We start from the raw sequence: 10814 nt of genomic DNA, 5'->3' as shown, positions 1-10814 counted from the left end.
TGTAAGCCGTGTGTTTTTATATGGATTACAAGTACATTCAAGAGCGCATGACCGAACACACGATCATGCTCATTAATATTCATTAATATTCAACATTCTCATTAATATGTAATATTATTCTTGTGACGTCCTGGCGTCTGGCATCTGTCTGGTTCTGTGGTTCTTAGGGACTTTCAGCTGTCCTAAAATAGTTGTTTTTTGCAGACTGAGTTCCTGTTCTGATAAACCATGTGATGCATCTCTGAAATACAACATTATATTAGCAAAGGGGTAAATTATGCATTACGATTATATGTGATTATTCCTATAGCAATCAATAACCTATTTGCATACGTTATATATATATATAATCATATGTGATATAAAGCATGTGTTTGTGCATTGAAATAGGCATTTCATTATCTTAGTTTGACTATTTTTATCACATCCACTACAGCACCCCCCTTGAAATGTCTATTTTAATCTATTTTAATCTGTCCCTGTTTTAATCTAAGTTTCCCCACCCCAAGGCGCGCGGAGTCTAAGGTCCAGCAGGTTTTCCCCAGAGCCTCTAGTGGTGAGGATGGCTTTCGCTGCAGCTGGACCCAGGTCGCGGCCTCAAGGCTCCTACCCTATCTGTCCCTGTCATCCTGCCTATTCATGATGTGAGACTGGGAATGTCTGTAGTGGAATGTGCGGTTCTTCGTACTCATCTTCCTCGAGCCCTATGTCTTGGTTCACGAACGTAGGGATTCCTTGTTCTACTGCTTTCTCTATACATTTCTTTAAACAAGGGAGTATGCAACAAATTATCAGAGCGAGGAGAAATAGAAAGATTAGTATGGTTACTCCTATTTGGGTTAAAATTCTCTGCCACCCGTTCATCCAACTGAAGTATTGGTCCCATGGATCTGTGATGCCTGAATTTTTCTTTAGTTCAACTGACAGATTCTTCAACTTTTTAAGGGCTACAGTGACTTGGCCATTCGGGCCGGTGTTGTCTGGAATATATGTACAGCAAGTGGTGCTGGTCATCTTGTCTATCACCGTACAAACCCCTCCTTTCTCTGCAAATATCATATCCAGAGCCATCCGGTTCTGGAAAGTCATTTGAGAGTCGGCCTCCAACTGTTCGGCTATTCCCTGGAATGCGTCTCTCGTGTAATTGACAAACCTTTGCTGATTGTAATATATATAATTTATCCAGTCTACATTTTTGCTAACAGTTATTATGGGGATTAGGGCCTCTAAACCTGCTTTTACCTGGTCTCGGGCCTTGAATTCATCAGGGACCCCCCTCGGAACTCCAATGGCATCTAAATACACATGAGGGTCAAAACTTCCCGGAAGGGCTTCCCTTTTTGTCCTCTTACCCTGTGTGTTGTGAATACCTTCCGTTAGGGTTAGGATGTGCAGAGGCATGATGGCCTTTGCAAGGGCACATTCTCCCCTCCATTGTCCTTCCAATCTGGACCTCACTTGCATGTCTCCACATATCCAATACACATCCCCCAAGGATTGACTTTGATTCTGTATTAAGTTGGCCGGGACATGACTGTAAGAAGCACAGTAACCTTTGGAGAAGTTACCTAGGTTTTTACCCCTCCCTTCATGGTGAGCATAACAAGTGTAGTTTCCAGGGTATAAGGTGATAGCTATCTTAGGTATTGAAGCACTGGTGTCTATGGGATATTCCTTTTTCCATTTTTCACATGTTAATTGGTTGGTGGAAATGTTAGCGTAGAGGCTTAGGAAGCACTCTTCCTCTTTCTTAGGTATAACTAATGGGACTGTACCCAAATGTGGCCTAGCACTACCACAGACATAGCAGTTGGTTTTATTATGTCTGCTGGCGCTATATCTCATCCATTCTAGCCAGAGATTGATTTCTGAAAGGCCGGTCTCAACCTCTATTGTATCCTTGAAGGTAGGATCTGCTATTGCAACCATGTCTTCCAGGGTCTGTACATGGGGCTTTAAGGGGTTTGGTGGGGGCGGCAGGTTCTTGATTGGCTGCCATTCATTGTTGTTGTACATATCTTCTAGACGGAAAGACCCTCTATGACCCCAGTGACCACCTCCGAACCACCACCCCAACACATACTCTCCCTTATCGGATGGGCTCGGATTCCGTATGTTTAGGACAAGTGTCATACTGGGCCCTGGCTTGGTGAGGGTAAGACGGGTTAGCAAGGGCTCCCCCTGGCTGTCTTTACTGTCATAGGCTGGCAGAGGGTTATATCCCCAGGGTGTCCCTGTGTTCCAAGCTGCTGCTCCCCAACTGTCACAATTTTTTCCCCATGACCCTTTAGTGACACATATATATCCCTCTCCGTCACCTTTTTCATACCGTTCTGACCTGCTGTCATGCTCAGGACATGGGAGTATCTTACACGGGTGGAAGTCAAACGTGGCTATATGGGTATCAGATGAATTATACCAAAAAATGACCTTCCCATCTTTCTTAGTAATGGCTGCATGCTGTGCCCCAGTCAACCCACACAGACAAAGGATATATATGATCATGATTTATCTTTATCCGTTTCCTTGGGTATGGTGACCTTCTTGCAGTGGGAGGCGTGTATCCAGGTATTCTTCCCTGCAACTTTCACAGATGTAGCTGTTATTAGGAGGACCTGGAAGGGACCGTCATATCTTGGTTCAAGAGGGTGTTTTCGCACAAATTTCTTCACCAGAACCAAATCACCGGGGACCAGCTTGTGTGTTCCTGTATCTAACTCAGGATCTGGAATGGAAGAGAAAACCTTTGCATGGATTCGGGTTAATTCACGAGACAAAGCAGTCACATAATCAGTTAATACATCGGATTGTAACTGTAACTGTTGTGGATAATAACACCCTAATCTCGGGGCTGAACCAAACAGTATTTCATAAGGTGATAAACCATGGCTCTCTTTAGGAGTGTATCTCACACTGAACAGGGCGATGGGTAGACTGTCTGGCCAGCTCATCCCTGTCTCCTGAGACATTTTCAACATTCGGGATTTTATTGTGCCATTCAATCTTTCTACCTTCCCACTGCTCTGAGGGTGATACGGGGTGTGGAAAGCAAGTGTGACCCCTAGGGCTGTCCATATTTCTTTGGTTAACGAGGCCGTGAAAGCCGGCCCCTGATCACTCTATGACCTCTGGGACACCATATCTGCACACTATTTCCGTTAGAAGCTTCTTGGCTGTGGTCTTCGCTGTCATGTTGGTCACAGGGAACGCTTCGGGCCAGGAACTGAACATATCAACGATTACTAGAGCGTATTCATACCGGCCACTCTTCGGCATCTGAATATGATCAATCTGTATTCGTTGAAAGGGATATTGAGCTTTAGCTAGATGTTTCATGGGTGTCTTTTCCGTTCTGCCTGGGTTGCACTTGGCACAAATGACGCATGACTTACAGAAGTTGTTGGTAAGTGAGGTAATTCCTGGGGCCAGGTAGTATTTATTGATCAAAGCATTCATCAAGGTCTTCGACAGGTGAGAAGCACCATGAGCCCACTGCACCACAGCTGGGAACATGGACCGTGGTAAACATGGTCTCTTATTCACTTCCATGAGTCCATCCTTCAATATGGCTCCCTTCTTCGTCCATGTTCCTTTTTCCTCTTCACTTGCTGCCTCTTGCATTTCCTTCAAGCGTGCCCAATCCACAGGAGGGTTCTGCAAGATCATGGTGGCTTGTACTGTCTCTTGTGCTGGAATGTTTTGGACGTCCACTCTGCGTACAACTTCTCGCACACCTTTCGCGGCATGTTTTGCTGCAGTGTCCGCCAAGTGATTACCTTGTGCTTCTTGAGTGTTCAGTCTGCCATGTGCCTTTACCTTGAGAACTGCCACTTGGGTAGGAAGTAGCAGAGCATCAATCAGGTCCCTGACTGCTGCGCTGTGTTTTATAGGTGTACCCACTGCTGTCAGAAAACCCCTATTCTTCCACAGGACACCATAGTCACAGGCCACTCCAAGAGCGTATCTTGAGTCCGTATAAATGTTAGCCTTCTTCCCTTCCGCCAGCTTGCATGCCATGATTAGGGCCTGAAGTTCTGCTTCTTGTGCGGACTTAGAGGGGGGCAATGCAGAGGCATGGAGGATTGTGTCTCTGGTAGTGACAGCATATCCTGTGTGGTACCTCCCTTCATGATCTGCATATCTTGATCCATCAACATAGATAGTCAGGTCAGGGTCGTCCAGAGGCACTCTGCTAACTGTTGGCAGGTGTGTAGTTTCCATCTTCATGATTTCAAGACAGTCGTGAGAGATATCGTAAGGGTCGTTTCCCCCCTCGAAAAGCGGGAGCAGAGTGGACGGGTTGAGGGTGTTACATCTGAGGAGGGATATATTGTCCGGGAGGAGCAAAGTGCATTGTAGTCTGAGATGTCTTGCTGCTGACATATGTTTTGGTTGTACTTGGTTTAGCACGGCTGATATGTCATGCGGAGCTAGAAGGATGAGGAAGTGGCCCAGCACAAGATCTGGAGTTTTGTCCAGAAGGGCTTGGGCTGCGAAAACAGCTCTGAGGCAGGAGGGTGCCCCCCTAGCTACTGGATCCAATCGACAGGAATAGTACCCGATAGGTCTAAGTCTGTTGTCACAAGATTGGGCCAGTACTCCTGTGGCGTGTCCTTCTCTCTCTGAGACAAATAGCTTGAAGCTCTTTTCATAGTCTGGTATGCCAAGGGCAGGGGCCGACGACAGGATCTGTTTCAGAATTTCAAAGTTTGTAAGGGCCTCTGGTGGCAGAGTGAAAGGATCAGTCTTTAGAGCATCATAGAGTGGTTGCATTAGCAGAGATGCTTCTGGAATCCATGAACGACAATAAGATATTAGGCCCAGAAAAGCATGGAGAGACTTGTGGCCAATTGGCACCGGAATTGCTTTGATCACAGCTATTCGTTCTTGAGTAAGATGTCTTACGCCTTGTGAGATACAATGTCCAAGGAAGACCACTGTTTGCTTGCACCACTGGATCTTCTGTTTTGATGCTTTACAGCCTTGTTCAGCCAGGTAACAAAGAAGGTCTTCAGAGTGGGTGGCAGCCTCATTTTGGGTATCTGCGCAAAGCAAGAGGTCATCCACATATTCGAGAAGCACAACGTCTGGGTGGAGTTTGATCCACGTGTCCAGAATGAATTTCATTGCCTTGGAGAATTGGGACGGGGAGTTCTGGGCACCTTGCGGCATTACAGTCCAGGTGTAGCTTTTCCTTTCGTGGATGAAACTGAATAAGAATTGACAACGCGGGTCTAGGGGGACACTGAAGTAGGCGTTCGCTAGGTCCACCACAGTAAAGTACTTGGCCGTGGGTGGTATTCCTGCCAGCAAGGTGTGTGGGTTGGGTACGATGGGTGTCTCCAGTATGGTGGCTTCATTCACTGCTCGCAGGTCCTGCACCATGCGATATTTCACAGGTTCTCCTTTTGGGGTTTTCTTCTTGACTGGGAAGAGTGGGGTGTTGCAGGGGCTTGTGCAGGGTATAAGAGCCCCATTCTGGAGGAGGGCCTCTATCTGGCGAGTGATTGCTGCTGACACGGAGGGCTTGAGGGGGTATTGGGGTTTTCTGGGGAAAGGGGCACCAGGCTTCATTCTGACCATGACAGGTGGGGCTTTTAGATGACCGATGTCTTCTGGGCCTGTAGACCACAGGCAGGAAGGTATTCGGGTTAAAACCTCTTCCGGAATTCCAGTCTTGTCTTCTACATTTAGGGACAACAAGAGCGGAATGGAGCATAATGCTGACGTGTCTTCATCAGTCAGTGGTGAGGTTACTCGGATACCACCATCAGGTTGGAAGGAGATTGAGGCCTGGAGTCTGGATAAAACGTCAGCCCCTAGTAAGTTCAAGGGACAGGTGTCGGAAACCACAAATCTTGTTAGCAGGTCAGGGATGTTGCCAACTTGTAGGGGGCGGGTTAGAGGACTTTTTCGGGGTGTTCCATCCACTCCAACGCACGTGATGTCATTGTCAGATAGGAAGGAGATATCGGGTAATTCTTTCGTTCGAATAACAGACCGGGCAGCACCTGTGTCGCAAATGAACTGTGTGGGCCGGCCCTCGATGCTGAGTGTTATCTTGGCTAGAGGTCCCCCTGAATCTTTGTGTGTTGCGATCATGGTTGGAGTGTATGACACAGGCTTGCCGAATTCCTATGGATCCATATGGCCAAACAGAGGAGGAGGAGGCCAATCATTGGGTGCTGAGTTGGGATTCCCCTGGACGTTTTGTCCTTGGTGTTGAGCATCTCCTCTTCTTTGGTCCCCTTGATCGGGCTGTCTTCGATCGGATCTCCACGGGCTTCGGCATTGTCTCCGAAAATGTCCGGGCTTTCCACAGTTGTAACAGCAGGCTCGCGGGTTTCGTGTTTGTGGTGGCGGGTATGGTGTGTCAGAAGTCAACATGAGAGGGACTGCCTTCCTATTACCCTGTGAGGACTCTATGCCCTTTGCTACCAGTAGTAGAGTGTCAAGAGGTAACACTCTGTACTCTGGCCGAGATAGTAGCAGGCCTTTCCGGATTGTGTCCCTGAGGCCTGTTACAAATGCAGAGGATAGCATCTGCGTATGTGCCTTGTTTTGTGTGCTGAATCCCAAATCGGTGAACACCTGTAACATCCTAGTATGGAATTTCTCAACTGATTCAGCCTTATCTTGTGTAATGTCTTGGATGTTTGTTGCTTGGTCTGCCAGGCGGTCACGTGCCCACTGTTGTAACTGCGTCACAAACTCACATCCCGAACCATATGTATTGTCAGGGATGCCACTGTCCACTTTGAAACACCTTAGCATTACTGGCCATTAAGCATCCCCTGCTTTGATTTCACAGAGACTTACCAGGTCCCGCCAGGCACAGGAGTATGCCTTCTGGATCTGGGCAACTCTTCTGTAAAATGGCATGGGCTGTTTTTCAGGATCTGGTAGACTGGTTACAAGGGATGATGCTTGTTGAGGGCTAAAGGTCACATACATCAGGGGTGCGCCTAGTGGTGCAGGTGGCATTTCCCCCCTTGGTATGTGAGGTTGTGACCCACTGGGTGGAAGTCTCCAGTAATTTCCCTGTTGTGGTGGTTGGAGAGGTAGTCCCCTGTTTTGTGGGGGGGGGCCATACTGTATGGTGTCATGTGAATCACCTGTGGGTCCTCCTGAGACATTCGCCGTGTCCTCAGAGAACGGTTGTGAATGAGGAGGGGAATACAATGGGAGTGAGAACCTAGCACCAACCCTGGTTGTTTGCGCTGCTCCCCACAGGCCTGCGGATGTAGGCCGTGCTGCTGTGGAAGTGGGATGGAGATGTGAGGATGTCACTCGGTCAGATTCCATACAGAATTCATGCAGCGCCCTGTGAGGTGACTGAAGGGGGGGATGTACTGGTTCATGGCCCTGGTATGGAAGTGTAGTTGTCCTGGTGTTCACATCCGACAGGCCTCCAGACACTATAATCTGAGCTGGGCCCTGGTCTTCATGACTGGCTGAACTGGGAGTGGTACCAGTTGGAGCGACGCCCCCCTTGGTCACTGACACTTCTTGGTGCTCAGGTGAGTGGCAGTGACTATCAATGCTTTCCTCTGCCTCATCCTCATCATCTTCTAACATCATTAATGGGTTAACACCTTCCTTGTAATATGCTCCGGTCTGATCTAACACTGGGCATATAGGTATGGGTGTACCAATATGGCCGTCACAGGAAGCAGTCATGGGGAGTCTTCCTGTGTCACCAGTGTTGGGTGCTGCAAGATGGCCACTGCCCTTGGGAGGTGCCATGGGTGCTGAAGGAGGTGGTACCTTGGGACGGTGCCTGGTGGGAGGATCAAGTGAGGGGGCGGTTGCTGAGGGGCAGGGTTTCCTGTCCTGTGCTCGGACGCCATTATAGGGTGGTGGCCGTCCAGACTCAAATGTACATTCTGGTTTATGATACACATATACAATATATCCATGTTGGTTTGTCTCTTGCTCTGACCACCCCTCTACTTGGACAGCTTGCAAAACTCTGTACCAGGCTTCAGCTGTAGCTAATAAGCCATGATCAGACAATAGACCTTTTTTCCGTTTTAACAACACCCGCCATTCTTCTGCCTGCAACCTCCCACCCATGTGCATGTTGATGTCACATACTTTTGCAAGTTCATTTATCCTCTTAACTGCTGTTTTTCCCTCCCTCTCTAAAACCAAGCTGTAAGCTAAGCTGCCTTCCCTCGGCTTTTCTAACTTCTGTCCCATTGCTATTTAATGGAGGGATACACGTTCAGATCTCTGGATTTTGTATTACAAGGCTGTCTAGGACACAAGTTTGAAGTTTTGGCTGCGTGCTCTTTTGAGATCTTTCTGCGCTGTCACTTCCTCTTTTTTAAAAGTACACTTTCTCCTTTTTTTTTTTTTTGAAATCGAAAGTGTCAGCCTGCTGCAGACAGACGAGCTTAAACAATACAGCAGTTAAATACAGTGCGTTCCTTTAAATGTCATTTACGTCTCCCAGAGGCAAACCCAAACTTCTGACTCTGTCCTTTTCACCCTCCTCACACTTTTCTGGCTGTTCTGGCTGGAGTGGGCACCTAATAGGTAAGTATCCCCTCTCTCTAGCTTCACCTTCTATTGCTGGTAATGATGCCCCGACTACAATTCTGACTGGGTAGTGCACGTTTAATCTGAACACCAACACATCTGGAAAATCTACCAACAAAGGTTTCAGGCCAAGAATTTCTTCCCTGTATCCTGGGGTTATCACTTTCACCAACCCCCAACCCTCTGAATGAATTCCTAACAGTAGCCCACAGACACATTCAGGACATGACATCCCTGGCTCATGTGATTAAAAGATGAGACCTCAGAACAACGTCACAGGATTTTCCCTGCACACCTTTGTGCACACCTGTGCAGTAGTACCTGATACCCTGAGCTGTGCGCACCTTCTCAGGTATACCTTACAACAACCCTGAGAGAAGTTTGACCACGTTATCACAGCCAGTTATCGCATCTGTGACTCTATTCCTTTCTGCCTGTCTCATCCAAACATCAGAGGCCAGTACATATAACAAAACACCAAGATATGTGACAACCGCAGTGAAATATAGGATTATTAGTCCTCACGGGATCCCCACGCAACTATGCGTTCTCCTGACGCCCCCTCCTGGTCATCCGTGCTTCACAGCACAATTATTTATTCCCCCAGGAGGAGTTTGACCACGTCAATTCTCATCCGTGATTATATAATTAATCCCCTTATTCCCAACAGCCGTCCCAAGCTTGACAGAACAAAACAAAAACAACAGGAAACAAAATACAGGCTGCAGATACCAATGCAGGTTCTTATAAATGACCCTCGGGCAAGCTATATTATCTGCCTGCTTTGCTGATCGAGGGCAAGCCGACACGGGAACAGGAACTAACCAACCACGGGCGGGATGAACAGTAGACAAAATTAAAAGTGTCTTACCGTTCTCAGAGGTGATCAGTCTCTGCACCCGTCCGCATTGGTCTCCGTCCCAGTCCCCTCTCGATCGGCTTGGCCCGAATCAGGAAGCCCGAAGGCCCACGATGGGCGTCAATTGTTTTGGACCCGAGCCAAGTGCACGGAGTGTCTGATATCTGCTTCCTGAGCCAAATTAGATAAGAAGCGTTTGTACAAACTGAAGAACGTAAATAATCTACACTCAGACTTGTGTCTCAGGGTGAAGACCGTTACTTCTGCTTTTTTATTGTAAGCCGTGTGTTTTTATATGGATTACAAGTACATTCAAGAGCGCATGACCGAACACACGATCATGCTCATTAATATTCATTAATATTCAACATTCTCATTAATATGTAATATTATTCTTGTGACGTCCTGGCGTCTGGCATCTGTCTGGTTCTGTGGTTCTTAGGGACTTTCAGCTGTCCTAAAATAGTTGTTTTTTGCAGACTGAGTTCCTGTTCTGATAAACCATGTGATGCATCTCTGAAATACAACATTATATTAGCAAAGGGGTAAATTATGCATTACGATTATATGTGATTATTCCTATAGCAATCAATAACCTATTTGCATACGTTATATATATATATAATCATATGTGATATAAAGCATGTGTTTGTGCATTGAAATAGGCATTTCATTATCTTAGTTTGACTATTTTTATCACATCCACTACAGGCTTAAAATCACATTTGTGTTACTTTTAATATATCTCTTGAAGTATCCATGTTGCCCTATGTAACTTTCTATTGTCCAGATGACAGAATGCTTCACCTTGTGTTTTTTTTTTTTTTTTTCTGGCTACCTCATTATTCACCTGGCTGAAGAAACTTTCTGGGCAGAACACTTATGCCGTGTACACACAATCGGTTTTACCAATGAAAAAAGTCTGATGGACTTTTTTCATCGGACAAACCGATCGGGTGTGGGCCCCATCTGTCTTTTTTCCCATCGGTGTTAAAAAATAGAACACGTTATAAATATTTCTGATGGGGGAAAAAAAAAAACCATAGTAAAAACCGATCATCTGTGTGGAATTCCATCGGAGAAAAATCCACGCATGCTCAGAATCAAGTCGACGCATGCTCGGAAGCATTGAACTTCATTTTTCTCAGCATGTCGTAGTGTTTTACGTCACTGCGTTTTGGACGGTCGGAATTTAGTCTGATAGTGTGTATGCAAGACCGATGAAAGTCAGCTTTATCGGATTTCCGATGAAAAAATCCATCGGATTTTAGACCATCGGAATTTCCGATCGTGTGTACAGGGCTTTAGATTTATAGTAGGACAAAAAGTATACAACATAAGTGTGCAAATTTGTTCTCAAAACAGCTTTGTATGGAGGATGGTCTATTGTTAATTTGAACCGCTTTGTTTC

The 10814-nt window shown here is 46.5% G+C and overlaps 1 protein-coding gene across 1 annotated transcript; it reads right to left on the bottom strand.

The window, feature by feature from the left end:
* Window positions 1–395: 395 nt before the first annotated feature.
* LOC120937204 lies at window positions 396–10051 on the bottom strand. Its single transcript, XM_040350228.1, has 2 exons — window positions 9416–10051; window positions 396–2725 (listed from the first exon to the last, which is right to left on the bottom strand). Exon 2 carries the CDS (start codon window positions 2503–2505, stop codon window positions 634–636), a length of 1872 nt encoding a protein of 623 aa, XP_040206162.1. The 5' UTR covers window positions 2506–2725; window positions 9416–10051; the 3' UTR covers window positions 396–633.
* Between the last annotated feature and the right edge of the window lie 763 nt (window positions 10052–10814).

The sequence above is a fragment of the Rana temporaria genome, chromosome 4 (genome assembly GCF_905171775.1).
Source record: "Rana temporaria chromosome 4, aRanTem1.1, whole genome shotgun sequence".
Lineage (NCBI taxonomy): Eukaryota > Metazoa > Chordata > Amphibia > Anura > Ranidae > Rana > Rana temporaria.
This window is presented reverse-complemented; position numbering and strand designations above follow the sequence as displayed.